Source organism: Nyctereutes procyonoides, unplaced genomic scaffold, assembly GCF_905146905.1.
Source record: "Nyctereutes procyonoides isolate TBG_1078 unplaced genomic scaffold, NYPRO_anot_genome, whole genome shotgun sequence".
Classification (NCBI taxonomy): Eukaryota; Metazoa; Chordata; class Mammalia; order Carnivora; family Canidae; genus Nyctereutes; species Nyctereutes procyonoides.
In genome coordinates this window covers 47,797,800-47,821,956 of record NW_026575020.1, presented here as the reverse complement: position 1 = coordinate 47,821,956, position 24,157 = coordinate 47,797,800, and the positions used below count along the sequence as shown (strand labels likewise).

Genomic DNA, 24,157 nt, shown 5'->3' with positions numbered 1-24,157 from the left:
GCCTGTGGAAGGTGAGCCTAAACGCACATACAGATAGATGCCTCTGCAAAAACTGAGCCATGTTTTTAGTCCTGAGCACTTAAGAAATCTCTGTGCATGATTAGTTGACCATTAAGCTAACAGTATAAAGACTTCAGAGGAAACAGGGCAACCATAGACTTTAAAAAATTAGTTCAGAATTTTTAAATTAATTTAAAATTATTTTTAATCAGATAAGAGAAGTCACTAAACAAATGATAATAGCAAAAGGATGCTAAAAGACATTCCATACAAACTAACAAAAAGAGCTATGGTGGCTTATTTGTGTGTGTGATTTTTTTTTTTTTAAGATTTTATTCATTTATGAGAGAGAGAGAGAGAGAGTCAGAGAAACAGGCAAAGGAAAAGCAGGCTCCATGCAAGGAGCCAGATGTGGGACTCTATTCGGACTCCAGGTTCACGCCCTGGGCCCAAGGCAGGTGTTAAACCACTGAGCCACCCAGGGATCCCCTGTGATGACTATTTGAACATCAGAAAAAAGAATTCTCGAAGACAAACATTGTTATAAGAGAAGAGGACATCATATAATGATAAAAATGTCAATCCATCGAGAAGATATAACAATTATAAATATATATAAACCTAACAACAGAGCCCCAATATACATGAAACATAAACTGACAAAAGTCAAAAGGTGAAATAGAAGATCCAATATTAATAGTTAGAGATTTCAATACCCTACCTTGTAATAGATATAAAACCTAGACAGAGATCCAAACGAAACAGAAAATTTGAACAATATAAACCAAACAGACCTAAAATAACTAAAGAACACTTTACCCAACAATAACTAAATACTTATGCTTCTCCAGTGCACCTGAAACATTCTCCAAGAAAGACCATATATTAGGGCACAAGTCTCAATAAATTTTAAAAGATTAATATTATACAAAGTGTTTTCTCCAACCACAATGGAATGAAATCAGAAATGAAAAGTCAAGGAAATTTGAAAAACTCACCCTAGATACACTTGCTTTTCTCTAATTTGCCAAATATGTTCCCTAAACATTATACTAGATGTTCTGGCCAGGGCAATTAGGCAAGAAAAAGAAATAAAAGGCAGCCAGACTGGAAAGGAAGAACAAAAATGTATTTGCAGACATTTTTTTAAAAAAGATTTTATTTATTAATTCATGAAAGACAGAGAGAGAGAGAGAGAGAGGCAGAGACACAGGCAGAGGGAGAAGCAGGCTCCATGCAGGAAGCCTGACGTGGGACTTGATCCCAGGTCTCCAGGATCATGCACTGGGCCGAAGGCAGCACTAAACCGCTGAGCCACCCGGGCTGCCCACAACATTTTCTTCTATATGAAAAAACCCCATGGTATCTACAAAAAATATCTATTAGAGCTAACTAATAGGTCAGTAAATTTGTAGATATACAATAAATATGTAATTAATTGTATTTCTGCACATTAATAATGAACAGTCCAAAAAATTTCATTTTTTTTCATTTCATTTCAACAGCAGGAAAATGAATAAAATACTTCAGGATAAATTTAACAAAAGAAGTGTAAGACTTGTACTTGGAAAATTATAAAATGCTGTTAAAAATTTTAAAGGACTTAAATAAATGTAAAGATATCTCATGTTCAGGTGCCAGAAGACTTTAATATTGTTAAGATGATAATACTCCTCAAATTAACCTACAGATTTAAAGCAATCCCTTTTAAAATCTCAAGTTTTTTTGTTTTTGTTTACAGAAATTGAAAAACTGATCCTAAATTTCATATGGAAATTCAAAAGACCTAGAATGGCCAATCTTGAAAAATAACAAACTACAAAACTCATACTTCCAATTACAAACTCACTACAAAGATACAGTATACAAGATAGTGTGGTAGAGCATAAGGACATAGACAATACTGAATAGAATTGAAAGCCTACAGATAATCCCATACATCTCTGGTCAATTGATTTTTGACAAGGATGCCACCAAGACCATTCAATGGAGAAAGAAAACTGGATAACCAACATGCAAAATAATGAATGTTACACTATCTCATATAATACACAAAAATTAACTCAGCATGGATTAAAGAACTCAATCTAAAAACTAAAACTATAAAACTGAGAAAGGTAAATGTACATCTCATGACCCTGGATTAAGCAACAGTTTCTCAGGTATGACACTGAAAGCACAGTAACAGCAGCGACAACAACAAATAACAGATAAATCGGACTTTATTCAAATGAGAAACTTTTGTGCCTCAAAGGATACTTTATTAAGGAGGTGAAAAGACAACCCACTGAAGGAGAAAATATGACAAATCATGTATGTGATAACAATCTAGCATCCAGAATATATTTAAAACCTCTTATAGCTCTGCAATGAAAAGGCAACCATTATTTTTAAATGGGCAAAGGATCTGAATGGACATTTCTCCAAAGAAGATACACAAGTGGCCTATAACCACATGAAGTAATGCTCAACATCATTATACTCACTAGAGAAATGCCTATCAAAACCACAAAGAGATACTACTCTATACCCACTAAATGGCTACAATTTCTTTTTAAAAAAAGGAGATATTAGAACCCCCATACATCACTACTGGGAATGTAAAATCGTAGAAGGCACTGTGGAAATACAGCTTGGCAGCTCCTCAAAAAGTCAAACATAGAGTTACCACATGACTCAAGGTCATTTCAGGTACAAAGTTAACCAAGAGAACAAAACATATCCTTATCCACAAAAACTTGTTCAGCTGCATTATTCATAACAGCAAAATAATGGAAACAACCCAAATATCCATCAATTGATGAAGAGATAAACAAATTGTAGTATATCCATACAATGGAGTATTACTCAGCCATAAACAGAAATGAAGTACTAACATATGCTACAAAGTGCGTAAGCTTCGAAAACATTATGCTAAAGGAAAGAAGCCAGACTCAAAAGGCCACATTTTGAATGATTCCAGTTATATGAAATGTCTCCATAGAGACAGAAAGTAGATTATTGGTTGTCAAGGGCTGGAGGCAGGGAGAATTAGGGAGCAACTACTTAACGGTTATGGCATTTCTCTCAGTTTGACAACAATGTCTTGGAATTATAGAGCGGCGACTGCAACACAATATTGTACATATATTAAAACCCACTAAATAGTACTTTCAATGGTTGAAATAATGAAGCTATATGAATTTTATCAGAAATACATAAACACAGAAAACATCACTTAACTGAAAATGACCTTACTATGTAGCTGTTAAGCCCTCCCATTATTAACTTGAAATAATGTCAGATATGGGTCAAATCTTTAAAAGTATGGTTCCAAATTTCTAGATCCCTACAATACATATATACAGATACCAATTCATCTTATGCTTACAATTGATATCAGGAGCCTAAGATGGCAATTAAGCTGTTTTCGTGAGAATTATTATATGAAATGAGCCAGTCAATGTCTACTGGAACAATGTGAACAAATTACCTCCAAAACTCTACAAATAAGATAAAGAACCATCCCTATGAAATGACTTTTTAATCAGCATGTACAGCAGAAAATTTGCTAAACACGTGAATCATTTTTAAAGCCTTTAGAAATCAACAAGGAACTGCCAAAATGAAGCTAATGTCAAAAAGATATCTTTCATGTATCAAAATTGGAAATGTTTATCCTGTTTTAATAAAAAGACATTTGTGATTGATAATGACCACAATCAACTTTCTACATTCTCATCTTTAATCACTGCAAGCTTAAGGGGACCAGCTAGACAACATTTTTATAGTTTACATCAATGGTACCATTTTGGAAGTTTTATAACCTGGAATTACTGAGATTTTCTTATCAGTGAAGGTCCATAGAGATGCTCTTTACAAATACCTACATATTTTAAGCTAAAAATCCAGTTTACCTTAAAATGCCTAGTTGAGCCGAGTCAATTCTAGGTTAAATACACTGTCCATTCTGTATCAGTATTGATATCAGTATTGCAGTGTATCAACTGCCCCAGGCTAAGAAAGCACCAGGATGAAGCCAGGAGGAAGCATAGCACTAGGAATTCACCATTGGCTGAGATAGCCAACATCTATGGAAAGCTTAATTAACACATTTATAACTGACAAATGTAACTTAAGTGAAAAGATGAATCACTAGAAACCATTTGCCCAGATTAGACAGAACAAAAAGCTGCTTGAAGGAAGAGCCCCCTCAGGTCAGTCAGATGTTAAATATTTCAAAACAGCAATAAAATACTCTAAGGGGCATGTTTCAACAATAATGACCATTCTATAAAGCCTGAAATACCACAATAAGAGTGGAAATTAAAATAAATTCCAGGAAAAGATTACCTTCAAAAGACTATTTAATTCTCTTCTCATCAAATCAATAAATACTAGTATTTTTCATAAGAATTTAATCCCAAAAGGAAAAGAAAGACATTTACCTCTTCTAAGCTAGGGAGCGAAGAAGAAGATACTGTTCGAGATGACAATGGGTGAAATGGCTCTTGACCAATAGCATGTTGATGATTCTGTATTTGTACAAAAGGGTTCTGCGGTGGCCTGTGAGGCAAGGGAGGTAGGCCATAGGGAAAACCTGGCCCCATTAGGTGATTCTGTTGTAAGTTAGCAAAAGTCCATGCTCCATCAGGTGCCAGGTATTTCAAGGGAGGAGGGGCAAGGTGTTCAGATGGCAACGAGAAAGGCGAGCTGAATATCTGGGGCGGTAGGCGCTGTGGAAATGCTGGGTTGTTGGCTACTTCAATGTCTCTGCTGTTGTCATTAAAGTTAGAAAAGTGGCTACTGTGGTCTGTGCTGGATGGGGGAGATGGGACTGCTGGTGGGCTCCTAGTCTGAATTTGTCTATATTGCAAAAGTCTTGATTGAGGTGGTGGCATTTCAGCTAGTTCCCGTGTTTCACTTTGATCACGATTAGATAGTTCTCTGATTAAGTCTTGAAACCTACATAAAGATGATGAAATATGAGGAAAAGAAAACAAAAGCTCTGTCATATCAAGGAGAGCTTTAGTCAACTACTTGTTAATTTTTACAGACAAAATCAGAATATTTCATTTTAGAACTAATACCAATTAATCCCAAAAGTGAGCATTAAAGGGTGCCTGGGAGGCTCAGTCGGTTGGGCATTCAACTCTTGGTTTCAGCTCAGGATCTCAGGGTTGGGAGATCAAGCTCCGAGTCAGGCTCCATACTCAGCAAGGAGTCTGCTTGTCCCTCCCCCTCTGCTTCTCCCCTCACTTGTGTGCATGGGCTCTCTCTCAAATAAAACTTAAATATCTTTAAAAAAAAAAAAAAAGTGAGCAGTAACACCCAATAAATGCTGAGTTGAAGATACTAAATATGCCCAAGTACCTGATTTCCTTCTTTTCCCTTGGCATTAAAAACAATTGTCCTTGTGTCTACATGTCTTTGATAAATGGCTGTTATAAAGTCACCATCAAGGTGGAATTTGTTCACAGGGATTAGGAAATACTTCATTCCATTCAAATGACACGGCTATAAAAACAAGTTTAGAATAAGGACTGAACACTCATGAACATCTGTAGTTAAAAGAAGATAGAATTCTGTGCAAATGGGGAAAAACTGATGATAAATCTATAATTTTTAACTTTCAACCAATAATTTACTTCTGTGTCCATTCATTTCTTGTATTACTACTGAGGATGAAAGAAATGCTCACAGTGAGGGTATTTCTTTTTCAGGAGAGCCACGAAGCAAGGGGACACATTAATTTTCAATCCACAACAGATTGTCCATGCCCAGATTTGCACCAGTTACTTCTAAATGGGTTCTCTATATTTTAGAGTCAATCGATAGAACTGTGTAGCATGTGCCTGGAAGGCCAGCATCCAATTTCTTTGGGACAGTATTCCAGCTTGAGGCTAAAAGAACACTGAAGAAAGAAAACAGGGTGTGTGGGGAGGGGAAGGGGGTCATGTTTCAAGGTGATTTTTACCCTGCAGAAATACCTTGAGTCTGTTGTTTCTGCTTCATCTTCAGCACTGCTGGGGAGCTTCCAGTCTGCTCTCACTGGTGGCTGATGTAATCCGATGGGTGGCTGAGGAAGATGCTGGAGGTGAGGATGAGGATGGTGATGGTGTGGGTATGGAATACTGCCCTGACTGAGATAGGCGTGATGTTCATTCCACTGCTGTAACCGCACTTGCTGCTGTCTTAGTGTTTCTAGAGCTACACTCCCGTGCATACGATCTGCAAAATATCGGGGAAGAATTTAAGTTTTCATGCATTTGGGTTTCAGGTTAATTTGGGGTTTCAAGTAATCAAGTTTTTTCAACCAGATTTTCTTCACAGAGACAAAAGACATGCCTACAACTTGGGTTTTGGAGAAAGCAAATGTATTCTAAATTTGCCAGTAACTAAAGTCATGGTAATGGTGATGATGATTCTTTCTTACCCATGTAATCCTGTAAGTTGGATCAACTAGATACTTAATATTATATAGTGTTTGGAACAAGATTCTGTTAGACAAAGCAACTGAATTCTGCTGCCATGATTTGAAGAATTGAATCAATCCTGACCCAAATTAATATTGCACAGTACATGTCAATTTAAGGAAATTATCTCTGAATTCGTCACATCCAGCAGTGACAGGAGAACTTACCTAAAGCCTCCCCTATAGGCAATCCTGGGGGGTTCTCATCAGTGAAGTTATTCAGATGTGAAGGAAGGAGGGGGCCAGGCTGCGCGATGGCTCGCAGAGGACTGTGGCCTTCTTGCAGCATGGGAGGGGGCTGCTGCTCAGGAATCACAGGCTCTGCAGGAGGGGACTGTGGTCGGTGAGAAACTGCACTATTAAAGAAAGCACTGTTGGGTCCTGCCTGATAGGCAGGAGAAAGTTGAGGAGGTGGCTGCTGAGTCAGCTGGTTCAACGGATTCTGTGGTGGGACTACCTGATTTGGTTGGGGTGGCATCTGATTTGGTTGTTCAGGCAAATTACTCTGCTGCTGATTTAGCAAGGCATGCTGCTGCGGAATTGGAAACGGTGGTCTGGGTAGCTGTGGAAGGGGATGAAAATGACGATTGGGAATTGCATACTGCGCATGAGGAGCAGGGAGAGGAAGATTTATGTGTCTCGGGTTGAGATTATCTTTGCGATGAAATTTGGTATTGGGATAAACAACACCAGGACGCGACTCAGGACTTCTGTTCTGTGGATTTGATTCCAAATCAATCTAGAAAAAAATAAGAAGTCTTTCTTAACTATGGAAGATCTGGGTCCTGTGGCTATCTACCTTTTCCCACCCTAGTAAATCTACAGGATAGGATACATTCTTATCAGTCACAGCTGAGGACTGGGTACCCAGTCAATCACTTTTTGACAACCGAATGAGGGAATAAATATCTTTTAAATTAGAAAAGATGAAACAGAAAAAGGCATATTAAATTTGAGTCATAAGGAGAAATACTACCATCTTATTAACATATCCACTTTAATTCCTTTAAAAATATTATTTTTAATTTCACAGTTACTTCCTCGGAAAGATAACCTTTGCTTCCTTCTGATATAAATCATTAAAGTGTGTCCTTTCCTTCCAATTTTATTGTTTTTATAGATCTCTTTCTTCAAACATATCTATATTAATTTAAAAAATACTTGTGTCAATTTAAACAACTCTGAAGTGAACAAATAAGTAAGTAGTTTATCACTTTGTATGACCGTTTACTTGTCAATTCTTACTGTTAGGTAGTGACATTTATTCTTACACCATACATTTACTGAGAGCCTATCAAAGGCACTGCACCTTGTGCTGGAGATTAAAAAGGCAGTAAGAAGACTTAGTCTGTACCCTTAAGAGCTTATAGTGAGGGTTGGCACACTATGGCCCCCAAGCCATTTCCAGCCCACCAAACTTGCAATTACAGTTTACTGGAACACAGCCATTCTCATGCGTTTACATATTGTCTATAGTTGCTTTCTCACCGCAGTGGCAGAGCTGAGTGACTACAACAGAAACCATATGGCCACAAAGCCTGAAGATTTACTATCTGGCTTCTTGTATTTGAAAAAGTTTGCTAAGCCCAGGCCTGGAGTCCAGTAGAACATAAAATTAGAGGTCTTAAACAAAAGGATGTGATAGGAGATCCCAGGGCCTAAGAAAGTCAAAGGCAGAGGCTATGACATTTGAACTGAATCTTGCACAAAGAGCTGGAATCTTCCAGTGAGGGATTGATATTCTAGGTAAAGGTAACAGCTTAACTGAGGAGGGGGGAAGGGAGAAAAATATGGCAGATTTGAGGAGCATGAGAAGTTTTTGTATACAGAGCTACATGAGCTACATCTTCACTTGTTTATTCCTGACATCAGATAAAACTGCAACAGCCCAATTACACAAGACCCCAAATGACTCAATACTGAGTATAAACATTTTTAATCCTGTAAACTGTGGTAAACTACCAAAGATTTATAAGTTCTCTAGTGCTGTCATCCTTCTGAAACTCAAGTCTGATCATAAGTGGTGACAATGTGAAAACTGAAATATGAAATGTAAGATGGAAAGAAGCAATTTTTCTTTACCATCGCTGTCAAAACACTCAATAAGCTGCTTTGGTATATCAATCTCCTTATAAGCTTCAATGCTAAAATAGTCACTGAGTACTTGCCTCACCAAAGGGTCTCAAGTTAAACACAGAACTGACCATTCTCAGGAACCCAGAACAAGCAGCTTATTCCTGAACTGAAATGGAGACACTCCCGGAAACCAAGCTATTACAATGGTTGCAAAGTGCCAATCACACTCAAGTGCATTTTCATCTCTCATCACTAGTTCAAATGGACTGCCACTAACTTTGGCCAATAAGATCCTTAAGATTACTGAGTGTATATAAATTGTCTAGAAAATGAAATGAGAAGAATGACAAGTCCATCCCAGAGTCTTCCCAAGCAGCTGCAATGCCTGCTCTTCAGATGTCTCAGAACCTATTACCAACAATGGCATTATAAATATGGAGGATCTTCAATAATGAGTTGTCATTAATTGTCTACAATAAGCCAAGACTTGAGCTCTATATATTAAATCATTAGACTCTATCTGAAAAATTTTAAAAAGTTTCAGAACCTACTTCAAATTCTTTATAAACAAATGTTGTCCCCCATAAATCTTCATCTTTTCCATGACTGATGCTACATTCAGCTGGGATATACTTTTCTCCATAAGATACTGTTGAAAATATTCTCATGCTCAGGTCACATGACAGAGACTATGATTAGAAGTCAAGGTTGTTTGTGGATAAGCTGCCTCCTTCACTTCTGACATTGACATGGATAAGAAGCTAGGCCAGTCATAGAAACTTAACCAAGACTGTGCTACTCAGGGGGGTGCCTGGGTGGCTCAGTCAGTTAAGTGGCCAACTGTTGATTTTGGCTTAGGTCATGATCCCAGCCTCCTGGGATGCAGCCCCTCTTTGGGTTCCCTGCTTAGCCAGAAGTCTGTTTGTCCCACTCCCTCTCCCACAAATCTTAAAACAAACAAACAAAAGACTGTGCTACTCAGGGCGCCTGAGTAGCTCAGCTGGTTGGCTCAGTCAGTTAAGTGGCCAACTGTTGATTCTGGCTTAGGTCATGATCTCAGGGTTGTGGAATCAAGCCCCTCCATGGGTTCCCCGCTCAGCCAGAAGTCTGTTTGTCCCTTTTCCTGTGCATTCTCTCTCTCTCCTGCTCTAAAATAATAAACAAAATCTTTAAAAAAAAAAAGTAAAAAAATAAAGAAGACTGTGCTACTCTATGATACTACAATAAGCTAAGCAGGATGGAGGACTATAAGGTCTGAAGAAGCCTGAGAATTAGATTATTACCAGAATTAGGTTGCCCTCCATCACTTTCCTCTTGGTACTGAGGCACTGAGTCAAGGAGAGCTAGGAGTTGTCTCACCCCCTAGGCCCCAAGACAAAGCTTCCAAGTGGAAAGAAAATGAAACATGTCTATTTGTTTGCCTAGTTCCTGAACAAGGAAAGATCGTAAGAGAAATTTTAAAATAAGGACACAAGAGACACTTAGCTATCTTGGCTTCGATTGCTCTCATAGCACCCAAGATTCTTGTGGTAGATTGTGTCCTATGCTGCTTCTGACTGCAAAGGCTGCCACAGCATCTTCAGATGCCATTTGTTCTCTCTCTGCATCTTGTTCCAAACAGAAAGAACTTCCACTCGCACTGCAACTCCCCTTGGACTCAATCAGGAAGTTCCACTGGCTGCCTAATTTGTACTCCTCCAGTAGGTACTAAGTCCTTCCAGTTGTAGAAGCTGTGAATCAGAGCTGCTTATGGGATATAAGTCACTGAATATAGAAATCAGTTGCTTAAAGCAAGCTGAAGTTGGAAATGTAGATTTGGAAGTCATTATCATGTAGCAGAGATTTAAAACCATGGAACTGACCTAGTTTATAGTGAGAAATCACAGAATGCAGAAAGGTGCAGAATGGTGACAGAACCCTGGGAAACCCCAACATAAGGACTAGGAACAGAAGGAGGGGGTGGACGGGAACTTAAAAAAGAGACAGGTCATGTTAGGGTTATGAAAAATGGAAATGTATGTCAAAGAAACCAAAAGAAACAAAATGGTTTCTTGGTCAAGAAGAATGAAATAGAAAACAGTAACAAATACCAGAGAAAAGACAAGACTACAGCTGAAGCATGTTCATACATGTTGGTCACTTGAAGCTCAAGAGTTTCAGGGAAACATCAAAGTCTAATACAAGACTGTTTGGGTAAAGGGCAAAGAAAGATGAGATGGGAAAGGCAAACTTAGGGAGTAGCTATGAAGGAGATGAAAGTCAAAATAGTTTTTAAAACAAACAAAACAAAACAGTCTACCAATTTACTTACAGGCTGAGAAGAAGGACTAGTAGCTAGAAAGAAGAGGAAAGAGGACATGGTCTTTGAAATGACCAGAAAAGGAGAGACTAGTCTTCTCTGAGACTGAAGCTTTCTATCAAACTCTTATCTGGTCATAAGAAACAAAGATGTCAAGGACACAGAAAAAGGGATAAGTCTAAGGTCTTAAATTAACAGGGTGACATCTTGATGTGGGAACTCTAAGGCAAGGTCATTTCCTGATCATAAGGATAACAGAAGATGGAAGGTATTAGGCATTAAGAAGAGCAGCTAAGAATTGAGCAAAGGGAGCTAGGTCACATAAAAGAAATGCAGAGAAGCCCCTGAGGTTCCCTGAGATTAGAAAATATTAATTTCCCAGATGCCTGGGTGGCTTAGTGGTGGAGCATTTGCCTTGGGCTCAGGTCGTGATCCTGGGGTCCTAGGATCCAGTCCCGCATCAGGCTCCCTGCAGAGAGCCTGCTTCTTCCTCTACCTATGTCTCTGTCTCTCTGTGTCTCTCATGAGTAAATACAATCTTAAGAAAATAAAATATTAATTTCCAGTGGCACTAATTCAACCACTGATTTCATTTTCCCTCACTAATTCATAAGCCCAGAAACAAAGAGAGTAGATGAACAGATAAAGAGTTTAGGATTAGTTATGGCATGAATAAGTCATGGGGATAACAGGTACAGCACAGGGAATATAATTAATGGTATTGTTATAGCAGTGTACAGTGACAGATGGTAATTACACTGTGGTGAGCAAGCATATCAGACTTGTCAAGAATCACTATGGTGTACACCTGAAATTAGTGTAACATTGTGTACCAACTATACTTCAATTTTAAAATTTAGGATTAAAAAAAAAAAGTTTAGGATTTATATAGTAGACGTGAGGAGAGAAGAAGGTAAGCGATTTATGGAAGTTAAGTCGTCCCTCTTCACTGTAACAACTTCTTTTCAGTGACACATCTATAGCTGTTTTCACTTAGTATTTTATCATGGAAAGGCTCTGAATTCAAGCCTAACACTGAATCACACAATTTGAGAAAAGCATACAAATAAATCAAATAATGTAGCCAAAGAAAAGAGAGGACAACATAACCCACCAGATCCTCATGAAACAATAGATATAAAAGATATAGATAAAAATATAGAAAATTTTCTTTTAAATGTCAAGATTCCAAGATGATAAATCAGAGTAAATCCATAAGGACAAAGCATTCACCAAATGTAAGCAGCATACCTGTTTTGAGTCTGTAGGCTTTTTCTCTGGTGTTCGAATCTTATTAATTTCAGGTCCAGGATTATTTGTATCACTTTTACCTAAGAAAATATTTTAAAATTCTTATAAATTGTCTCCAATGGATGTTACATTTCCAGTGACTATCAATTATTAGACAGAAGCAGAATATTTTAAACATTTTTCACCCATTATATTGATTTATACTACTGCTTGGGTTTTGCTTTTTCTACAGTTTCAGAGTTGCAGTTTACCTGCAAGAAAGAAAATTATAATTAAAGCAAACCTCATTGTCAAAACAAAAGCTTAATAAAGGAATAACCTTACAACATGAAATAATTTCAAAGATAACTGCCCAATCTCCAGAATTTGTAGTTTGTTTTCTTAAACTAGATATACAAAAGGTACTAGCATATTTGCCTATTTATACATGCTCAGTGCTTGGACATTCACAAATACAATTAAGCAAGAATCCAAATAACATGCCAATCCAATTTAACAAAGGAATCAAACTGATTAATGATATATATTTTTTAAGATTTTATTTATTTGACAGAGAGAGTGAGTGCACAAGCGAGTGGAGCAGCAGGCAGAGGGAGAGGGAGAAGCAGGCTCCCTGCTCAGCAGGGAGCCAGACACAGGAATTGATCCCAGGCAGACACTTAACCAACTGAGCCACCTAGGCACCCCTGAATTAAAGATATTCTGAAAGGAACGTAGTTATGCTGCTTAAAAGTAATAGATGGGAAATTAAATATGAATGGATGATAAATAGTAAAGGAAGCAAAACTGAGGTTTAAAAAAAAATCACAATTATAATTGAGTTAAATAATGCTATTTCGCATATGTGAAAGGATTTTTATTTTTTAAGATTTATTTAATTTATTTATTTGAGAGGGAGGAAGAGAGGGAGAGGGAGAGAGAGAGACTGTGCGCGCACGTATGTGCACACACGCCAGAGACAAAATCTCAAGCAGACTCTCAGCTGAGCACAGAGCCCAACATGGAGCTCAATCTCAGGACCCTGAGGTCATGACCTGAGCCGAAATCAAGAGCTGAATGCTTATACAATGGAGCCACTCAGGCACCCTATACATGTGAAAGGATTTCAATCTATAGGAATTAACTGCTATTTTTTTTAAGATTTTATTTATTTATTCATGACAGACACAAAGAGAGAGGCAGAGACATATGCAAAGGGAGAAGCAGGCTCCCCATGGAGAACCTGATGCAGAACTCGATCCCAGGACCCCGAGAGATCAAAGGCAGACACGCAAGGATCCCTGGGTAGCTCAGCGATTTAGCACCTGCCTTTGGCCCAGGGCATGATCCTGGAGTCCTGAGATCGAGTCCCGCATCAGGCTCCCTGCATGGAGCCTACTTCTCCCTCTGCCTGTGTCTCTACCTCTCTCTCTCTCTCTGTGTCTCTCATGAATAAATAAATAAAATCTTTCAAAAACAAACAAAGGCAGACACTCAACCACTGAGCCACCCATATGTCCCTAAATCCTAGATATTTTAAATTCCTTGAAAAAAATCCAAGATTTGGGTTCTTATTTAAAAACACTCTTCTAGAGAGCACCTGGGTGGCTCAGTCAGTTAAACACCTGATTCTTGATATCAAGTTCAGAGTCTTGATCTCAGGGTCATGAGTTCAAGCCCTATATTATGTTCCACATTGGGCATAGAGTCTACTTCTAAATCAATCAATCAATCAATCAATCAACCAAACACTCTTTCAGGAAAGCCACTGGAACTTTGTAAAATGAATTTTCATGCCAGAATAGGCTTACTTCAAGAAATGAAACTACAATGTCTTAGATGAAAAATACCCTGGATGGAGCTAGCAGATTAGACATTGCAGAATAAAAACTTAGTGAACTGGAGGCACAGCAACAGAAACTACACAAAATGAAATACAAGAAGAAAAAGGAAATTAAAAAAGAAAAGAAGTTAAAGTGCATCCATAAACTGTGGGAAACTTTAATCAACCTAATATTTGGGTAGTTGGAATTCCTGAAGAAGAGGAGGTAAGATAAAAAACATCCTAAGAAATATAGGCCAAAGGTTTCTAAACTTGATGAAAACTATAAAGCCATAGATCCAAAAAGCTCAACAAAACTCCAAACACAAGAGGCATGAAGAAAACTACACCAGGGAATATCATAATCAATCTACTAAAACCAGTATAAAAAGAAACTCTTACAAGGATCAGAGGAAAAAAAAGTCACATTACATATAGAAAAATAAAGGTTGGATGACATCAGATTTCTCCTCTAAAACAATTCAAGCCAGAAACAGCAGAGTAACATCATTAAAGTACTGAAAAGTTAAAAACTGTAAACCAAGAATTCTATACCCTGCAAAAATATCTTTCAAAACTGAAAATGAAACAAAAATATTTTCAGGCATACACTACCAAAAGAATTCATCACCAACAGACTCACACTACAAGGAATGTTAAAAGAAGTCTGTTAGGCTGAAGGAAAATTGTATCAAATGAAAACATACAGAAGAAATAAACGTTACCAGAAATGCTACCTACATGGAGAGATACAAAAAAAATTATTTTTCTCACTTAAACTCTTTAAAAAGATACTTGGCTGTTTAAACAAAAATAATTAACAATGTTTGGGCTTATAATATATGTATAAGTAAAATGCAGGATAATAATATAAAAGTCAGGAGAGAAAAACTGAAATATTATAAGGTTCTTTCCTGTACATGAAGTGATAAAATATAAATAGTAAAGTATATTATGATAAATTAAAGATGTATATACTATCAACTCTAAAGCAAATACTAAAATAATAAAGAGTAATAGCAAATAATAAAAAAGAAGGGATAAAATGGAATCATAAAAAATATTCAACTAATCCAAAAGAAAGGAGGAAAAAAGTCAAGGGGAAACAAAGAACAGATTAGAAAAATTAAAAATAGATAGCAAGATGATAAAATCAAGCCTAACTATATAAACACATTAAGTATAGTCTAAACACCCCCAATTAAATGGCAGAGATTGTCACATTCGATTTAAAAAAAAAAATCAGGAGCCAACCATATGCCACCTGAAAGAAATGTACTGTACAGGTACCTGGGTGGCTCAGTTGGGTGAGCACCCAATTCTTGGTTTTGGCTCAGGTAATCACCTCAAGATCTCAGGATCATGGGATCAAACCCCATATAGGGCTCCAGGCTCAGCAGGATGTCTGCTTGGGATTTTCTCTCTCCCTTTCTCTCTCTCTCTTTCCCCCTTAGCCGCTTCCCCCAACTACTCTTTCTGTCTCTCTAAAATAAATAAGTAAATCTTTTTTTAAAAAATAATTAAAATAGGGCAGCCCAGGTGGCTCAGCGGTTTAGTGCCACCTTCAGCCCAGGGTGTGATCCTGGAGACCTGGAATGGAGTCCCACGTCACACTCCCTGTATGGAGCCTGCTTCTCCCTCTACCTGTGTCTCTGCCTCTCTCTTTCTGTGTCTCACATGAATAAATAAATAAAATCTTTAAAAATAATAATAATTATTATTATTAAAATAAATACACTTTGGGCAGCCTGGGTGGCTTAGCGGTTTAGTGCCATCTTCAGCACAGGATGTGATCCCGGAGACCTGGGATAGAGTCCCACATCGGGCTCCCTGCATGGAGCCTGCCTCTCTCTCTCTCTCTCTCTCTCTCATGAATAAATAAAATCTTTTTAAAAAATAATATTAAAAAAATAAAATAAATATACTTTGAAGATTTTATTTACTTATTTGTGAGAGATAGAAAGAGTACACATTGTGGGAGAGGCAGATGAAGAGGGAGAGAGAGAATCTCAAGCAGACTCTGCACTGAGCTCAGAACCTGACATGGGGCTCAATCCCATGACCATGAGATCATGACCTGAACCAAAGTCAAGAGTCAGACTTTTAACAGACTGAGCTGTCAACAGGAGTCCCAAGAAATGCACTTTAAATATCAAGACACAAAGAGATTAAAAGTAATAAGTCAAAAAAAAAAAGGGGGGGGGTCAAAAAAGATATCCCACGCCATCACTAATCAAAGGAAAGCTAAAGTGATTACATTAGATATTAAGCAAAGTTAGATCTCAGAGCAAAGAAAATCACTCCAAAATCACAAGAGTTAATTGATAAAAAGCACATATGTTGTGCCTAAATGTTGATGTTCCTATTAACAGAACTTCAAAATTAATCAAGCAAAATTTAAAGGAAAAATTGACAAATGCCAATTGTATTTGGAGATTTCAATATTCTCCTCTTAATACATATTTTCTTTGAAAGTTGACAGAAAATCAGCAATATAGTATATGTGCACAATTCTATCAATCAACTTGACCTAAGTAACATTTATAGAGTATTCTTCTCAAGTGCACATGGAACATTTGTAAAGATACATCATATTCTGGGCCATAAAACAAGTCTCAATAAATTGTTTTTGAGCTGATTCTAAAATGTATGTGGAAATGCAAAGGACCTGGAATAGACAGTCTTGAAAAAGAAGAAAAACTCATAGTACCTGACGTCAAGACGTTTATAAAGCTACAGGAATGAAGACAGTACATTTGGTATACAAAGAAAGTGTGCATCAACAAAACAGGAGAGAGATCTCAAATATGTGGTCAATTGATTTTCAACAAAGGCACTAAGTTTAATGGAAGAAGGATAGTGTTTTCAACAAATGGTGCTAGAACAAATATACACAAAAACAAAAATTTAAAAACGCTCATAATTCTTACCTTATGCCACATATAAAACTTAATTCAAAATGGACTTAATGTGAGAGCTAAAACTATGAAACTTCTAGGGAGAAAACACCAGATTTGTGATCTCGGATCAGACAAAAAAAAAAATTGAGACACTATACCAAAAATGTGACATAAGCTCAGGGGGAAGTATGCTTGAGATTCTCTCCCTCTCCCTCTGTCCTTCCCCATGTACATGCGTGTTCTCTTTCTCTCTCTCTCAAATAAATAAAATCTTTAAAAAAAATCATACTGTTAAAAAAATCTTTACATGTTGATATAAGTAGGTGTATCATCAATTTACGAACATGAGAATAGCAAAGCAGCTCACCATTTCGACTTGGCTCATGTTGCTCCTTCTCCTGATGCTGGTTTTGTGGCTGCCCTATGCTGACAGGTGGGTGGTGCCCAAGGCCATATGGTATGGGAGACCCCCGTCCGTGTGTCTGTAAGAGGTTCATATTGTAGGCCATTGCTGCCTGGTGTGTAAGGATCCGAGGATCGACTGCAAATCTGCCCTGGTACCCTGTCCATGGTACCTAGGTTATTACAAGAAATAAAATAACTGCATTAAGTCCATTTCAAAAGGCAAGCTGCTATAGTGCTGTTGATTAGGAAAAAGCAAATACACAAAGAGAGATGCTAATTTTATCAAAAATTAATAACTACAAAGTCAATGCTAATGTAAACAATTGGGAAGAATTACTGCTACATCCTAACTCGTCAAAAATTGGCTTCTTTTAAAAAAAAATTGGTTTCCTGAATCTTCAGTGTGTAGGGAAAATTGATCATTTTTCAAGTATGGAGGAAACTGAGGACTTAAAATTGATAATTATTCCTTAATGCATTAAATCATTTTATAATCTTGAATCATTTGCCTTCAATATGAATATACACATGTCACAGATTATAAGAAAATTATCTTTTAAATTGTAACTGCATAGTTACATAGTTTAATAGGCTAAATGAGAGAACAGGGGAAAAAATTAAGAAAGAATTTCATCTAAGGAATCTCAACACAAAATATACATATTCCAACTTTACGTGAATAACCTAATCATTTCATGTCCATTTATTGTGAGTAAAATTCCAACAGGCCATGAGTTTAGTTAATGCATTTGATTAATCCAACTCTTCCTTTAAACCACAAAAACAGAACATTTCTTTAGGTGTATCTAAACATATAATCTCTGCATACTAACATAAAAGGATAAATACAATGACATCTGAGCTAGTGCCCCTATCTTACTGTAATAAATACAGACTCTTAAAAAAATCTTATATAATAAAAGCCTCTTTGACCTAGTAAAGTGAAATATAAATCCTAAGGGACTTACTATTTAAAGCAAATGATGTATAATATTGCCAGGCTGTCTGGAAAGAAATAAGTCAGCTAAAATTGAAAGTCTGTGGGGAGTGGGCATGAATTACATATTTCTTACTGACAGTTACTCTCACTGGCTGCTGTAATTATAAACTATCATGATCAATATGGCTGAGAAAGGTTTACAGCTAGGCATTTTTCCATTTGGGGGTTGGGGGGTGCAGGTGTCTAAAATCTTCAACAATAATCACCTCTGCCTGAAATTATAATACTTGCCTTCAATAAAAGAAGTATTTTATAGGGTAAAATTCCTGAATTTGGAAATATTAGTATATCAGCAAATTAACAAAATTACCAAAATTTGAAGAATCTCAGAGGAGTAAAAATGGGTTTTACACAAGATGGAAGCTCTCTAAACACTTATTGTCTTAGAAAGGATTTAATAATGTTTTTAAGTACCTGTAAGATTTCATAAGGAGTGAAATTTCTCAGATAAATTCAGATCCAGAGAGCTTGACTAATCTAAGCTTCTTTGCCTCCTTCAAAAAACTATATTTCTTAAGAGTTAGTGAATTACATAAAGATAAAATAGTAAAAGATAAAATAAAAGCATCACTTTACAAGAGACCAGTTTACTAGCTCTGTTAAACCTTCAGCTCACTTTTCCCCAGTAAAAATATTTTAAAAGAAGGCAGCCCCAGTGGCTTAGCGGTTTAGTGCCACCACCCTCAGCCCAAGGTGTGATCCTGGAGACCGGGGATCGAGTCCCACATCGGGCTCCCTGCATGGAGCCTGCTTCTCCCTCTGCCTGTGTCTCTGCCCCTCTCTCTCTACCTCGCATGAATAAATAAATAAAATCTTAAAAAAAAAATTTAAAAGAATACAAAAGTTTCTCAATCAAAACACCCAATTTATAGATTTCTTCATAACCACTGACAATGCAGTAACAAATTATAAGCAACAATTTGTATTTCTCTTGTCACTTCAAAATTTGAAGGTTCAAGAAAGAGATGCTCTAAAGAAGCTTACAGGCATTGAAAAATTAAAATAAAAGGTAGAACACTATTTGGGATAGTTACTAATTTAGTGAAGCCTATTTTATTTTATTCAATAGAAAGTATCTCAAATGTTCACTTACAGGTAAAGGCACCGACATAACTACATTCCCTCCATAGACAGCAGGTACGTAAAGAATACTTGTCCCAGTGTGAGGATCTATTCTTTGAACAGGGCTTGGAGATTTCCCCAAATTTGGGTGAGGTCCAAGAGGGGGTGGAGGAGTATATGCTCTAATAGGATTGCCAATAAGTACAGAAGGATTGGGTTGAACTGAAAAATAAACAGAGAGAATACACTCAGTAGCTGAACACATTCCCCTAGACAAGAATAATTTAAATCACCAACAGCAAAATACATTCCCAAGTTTGCCATAAGGTATCTTATAATCAAAGAATTACCAATATGGAAGAATAAAGTATATTTTTAAAAACATAACCACTTTACAATGTTCCCTAAAATTAGCTTGTGGTTACAAAGTATTCCTTTTGTAAACTAGTAAAATTGTAAATGTCTTCCAAGGAGCTAGAGGTGTGTCTTTCAAAAGAGAAAACCACACACTCAGTAAACATTCTTCTAAGACTCAGAAAATATATATAATCCTTCAAAATAAGGTTTTGGCTTACAATTTTAATATAGCCACAGAAAAAATAAAGGTTAACCAATTATTCTTTTAAAAGCACATTTCTGTAATATTTTAAACCATTTAAATAAACTTCATCTTGAAATTTCAATGACCTAACATTTATAGGATATAAATATGTTCCAAAAACTTCTGTTGCATAGGCTTATATGTTTTTCCTCAAAACTTCTAGATATAAATCACCTATTTTCAGAAATGGTGTAACAAAGCATTCACAAAACCAGATGTGTTGAATAAAAGAATTAATAAGGGAGTTCCAAAGTGTGTGTGTGTCCCTCTCCTGATTTTCCTCTTTCTAGTGATGAAGTTTGATGACAAATCTCTCAAATGATAAAAGTTATCATAGGATTAATTTTCCACTTACCAATTCCATCATTCTGGAAATGATCATTCTGGGTATGATGGAGGCTTTTCCCCTTCACAGAAAAAAATTATAAGAATTTAAACACATTTAATATTAGGAGAACAATAACCATTTTCCTAATCCTATGCAAATTAAATATATACAGCAACAATTAAAATTGAAAGACTGAATCTGTAATTAATAACTATTAGACTGCTTTGACCCAACTTTCTTTTAAACTATCAAGTTATGGTGGTAGGCCTCTAGTTTTCTCAGCTTCAAATTAAGAGTATCTAAAATTCTTTAAATGAATTTTTAAATAAAAAGAAATAAACAATCAACGTGACTGAAACCTAAATTCTATTCCCTTGTAGCTTCTCTACCAATTTTCTTTTCATTAAATGATGAAAAGAAAAGTTGTTTTTTGAGGGAAAAACAATAGTCTTCAACTCCTGAGGATGAGAACCTTTAAAATAACCCTGTGAACATAAATATGGCTTGGGACTAATGGTATTTTGAGCATAATTCATGGCACCTTCAAGTGTAAAATTTACTAAAGGAACAGGAAAAAACACTGTCACAATCTGCTTAAAAGAATGTACAAATGTTCTAGAGAGCAATTTGACAATATTACCAGAAGCATCAAAAATGTACATACACTTTAACCCAATAATTGCACTTCCAGGAATTTATCCAAATGAAATAATACTGGATTTGGGCCCAATGTTCATCACAGCATTGTTTATACATGTGTTAAATGTCAACAACCTAAATGCCCATGAACTGAAGATTTATTAAATAAGCAATGCTAGATTCATATACCATTAAATGGGATAACTAGGGAAGAAATAATATTTGAAGACACAATGGTTATGTATTCCTGGACTTTAAAAAATGTCTTTCTCGTTCTATTGGCTAAATGTAATACACAAAGCCATGATACAACACAAGTAGCACGTTATACAACTTAGACACACACAAATCTGTTACTTGGACATAACATCTGAAAACTAAAGGCAGGGATGGGGGATAACATCTATAGCAGGGAGAAAAATTTATTCTTGACCAAAGCAAAAGTACAGTAATGTTTCACTTATCTCCCTGTCAGCAATGTTAATTATTCAGGTCAGCACTAAATATCAAAGGCGTCCAGTCAGGTAGGTTAGTTATGAGCAGAGAAGGGCAACTAAGCTCCAACTCTTAGAACAGTCAGAAAAAAAACAATGAATCACAGTTGGTCCATTAACCAGAAGAGAATATATTCCCAGTGAATGGCACTAGCTATTAAAAAACCACACTTCTGAGGAACAGAGAAACGGTAAGGAACACAGGGCGGAAGAAAGAAGAAACCATGAAAAGGTGAACATGGCAGGCAGCAGAGATGGCAGAAATAGGGGGGAAGATCAGAAGAATCACAAGCAATCAGAAGAGACATCAAGAGCAGCCAGAGCCATACAATGACAGAAGCAAAGAGATAAGATTCTTCCAAAAAGGGTATCAAACCACTTAGATTTCTTAGCCCCTAAAGAACCAACAACCAGGGGCAATCGTGCAGCATGCAGAGAAAACAGTGATGTAGTCAAGAGTGTGATATGAAGAACAGCCTCCCAGAGATACCCATACTCTCATTCCTGGAATCCATTACTATAGCCTGTTTTGTGGCAAAAGGGACTGCAGATATAATCAAGTGGTAGATTTAAAATAATGAGATTATCCTAGGTTATCTGGGTGGACCCATTCTAACATGAGCCCTAAAGGCAGAAAAGTTTTCCCAGCTGGAGTCAGACAGATGGGGCAGGAGAGGAAGTCAGAGACTCCAAGGGAGAGAACAATGTAGTATGTTGTTGGTGGCTCTGAGACCTAAGGGCCAAATGCAGGAATGGGACAGAATCCTCCAGAAGCTAAGAACACTCCAGCAGGCAAGGAAACAAGGACCTCAGTCCTGCAACCACAATGAACTGAACTCTGCATGGACTCAGAAGCAGATTCTTCCCAGAGCCTCCAGATAAGAGGTCAGTCTGCCAACATCTTGATCCTGCCCTTCTGAGACCCAAAAGTGAGACCAACCAAGGCGACATGGACATGTGATCAAGAGAAATATGAGATAATATATTTGTGCTGTTTAAGTCACTAAGTTTGTGCTAATTTGTTGCGGCAACAATAGGAAACCAAGACAAAGAGTAAACCACAGTCTGGGTAGTCCTATACTGTAAAGCTGGAAGCAGCCCAGACAATATACATCAACACTCTGAGTTGTGGGACATGCTAAATGAAAATGCAACCTGGGACCTATCATGTAAAAAGATATGCACCTAAAAAAAAAAAAAAAAAAAAAAAGATATGCACCTCTAAGTATAATTCAGCACTCTGTACAGTTCAGGGCAGGAAAGCTTTCCTCGGATGCTTCAACTCAGCACGAGGCTGTAGGGTAGTAAGTGTACTTGGTCCATATAAAATCATATGGTAATTGGTAGCTTATAAAAAAATAATGTAGCAATAGGCTAGCACTGTGTGTAAAAATCATTCCACAATGAGAATTCCAAAAGTTTGCTAATAAACCTCAGGAAGTATGTGTACCTTTGGTAGAATGCCAGGATTTTTATAAGCAAATGTAGCTCATGTCACATATCTTGTAAGGACTTTTTATTCCACCATTTGTTTATTCAAATATTTATTTTTTCACATTGTTTTCCATTTACTCACTCAATAAATGTTAATGAGGCCTACCACATATCCACCCCTTGCTGGGCAGGTTTCTGAAGTACACAAACTGACATGTTTTCTAATGTCTAGGACAGTGAGACACAACACAAGCAGCTGATGATGAAAACAGATGATGAAAATAACTCACAGCTACAATCTATAAAATAATGCTATAGTTTTTTCAGATAATCCATTTCTGTTATCTTTGCTCTGACCAGTTTTTAGAGTATGTGCAAATGAATCTGTTCTATTTTGTCAAAGCTTCCAAATGTTGCTCCTAGTAAATGCCCTAGGAGAAAGCAGAATGAAGACAGGCAAATTGCTTTTTCTCCATGCTAATTCTGCAGGGACCCATGAAACAGGAGCTTGGCAATAAATGATGCCTGCAAAGAGTGAGGCAATAAAGGGCCAGCTCAGACCACCAGCTCCTGGACCCCCTAATATTCTGTACCTTCACTAACACCACCACAGATCCAACCTCTCAATAAAGTTATGTGACTGCTAAACAGCTCAGGGGATGTTCTGTTGCCAAACATAGCCCTGTGCAAACAGGTCCTGGAGCATTTTTAACTATTGGCCAGTCTTCTGATGATTTCATCTACATGAAATCAGGTTGGGATTTAAATTGTAGTCTAACATTAACAATACTAATTTTTAATATTTCTTATGCACAGAATTGTGTTAAAAGTTAAACATTAAGGAAAACTTAGGGGGAAATTATATGGTTTAGTATCACATTTTCAGAAGTAACTTCCTTTTCTAGCAATGAAGTATATCCTCCTTCATCAAAAGACTCTAGCACATGAAATAAAGTATCTGGGATTTGTTTCAAAAATTTCCAGTGGGGTGGGGGGTGGGGGTGAATGGGTGACGGGCACTGAGGGGGACACTTGACGGGATGAGCACTGGGTGTTATTCTGTATGTTGGTAAATTGAACACCAATAAAAATTAATTTATAAAAAAAAAACAAAAAAAACAAAAAAAACAAAAATTTCCAGTGTGTTTATCTGGTGGGGGGAAAGGAGGTGTCTGTAGATGAGACAAGATTACGTTGATAATTAATAAACCTAGATGACAGGGGGATGCCCAAGTGGCTCAGCTGGTTAAGCATCCAACTCTTGTTTTTTGGCTCAGGTCATGATCTCAGGATTCTGGGCTCTGTGCTAAGCAGGGAATCTGCTTGTCCCTCTGACTCTCCCACTCCATTGGTGCACGTGTGTGCACCATGTGTGTGTGCACGCTCTCTCTCTTAAATAAATAAAATCTTAAA

General features: G+C 37.0%; 1 protein-coding gene across 2 annotated transcripts in view; it reads right to left on the bottom strand.

Annotated features, from left to right (window-relative positions):
- The window catches only part of HELZ (helicase with zinc finger), a 158,724-nt gene that overhangs the window by 20,861 nt on the left and 113,706 nt on the right, over positions 1-24,157 (bottom strand). For both annotated transcript variants that reach the window (XM_055326387.1, XM_055326397.1), the window contains exons 26-32: positions 20,205-20,256; positions 19,280-19,470; positions 17,149-17,356; positions 12,081-12,160; positions 6,623-7,193; positions 5,970-6,210; positions 4,428-4,944 (exon numbers count right to left, since the gene is read on the bottom strand). In XM_055326387.1, the coding sequence (XP_055182362.1) occupies positions 4,428-4,944; positions 5,970-6,210; positions 6,623-7,193; positions 12,081-12,160; positions 17,149-17,356; positions 19,280-19,470; positions 20,205-20,256 (1,860 nt within the window). The remainder of the gene's footprint in view (positions 1-4,427; positions 4,945-5,969; positions 6,211-6,622; positions 7,194-12,080; positions 12,161-17,148; positions 17,357-19,279; positions 19,471-20,204; positions 20,257-24,157) is intronic.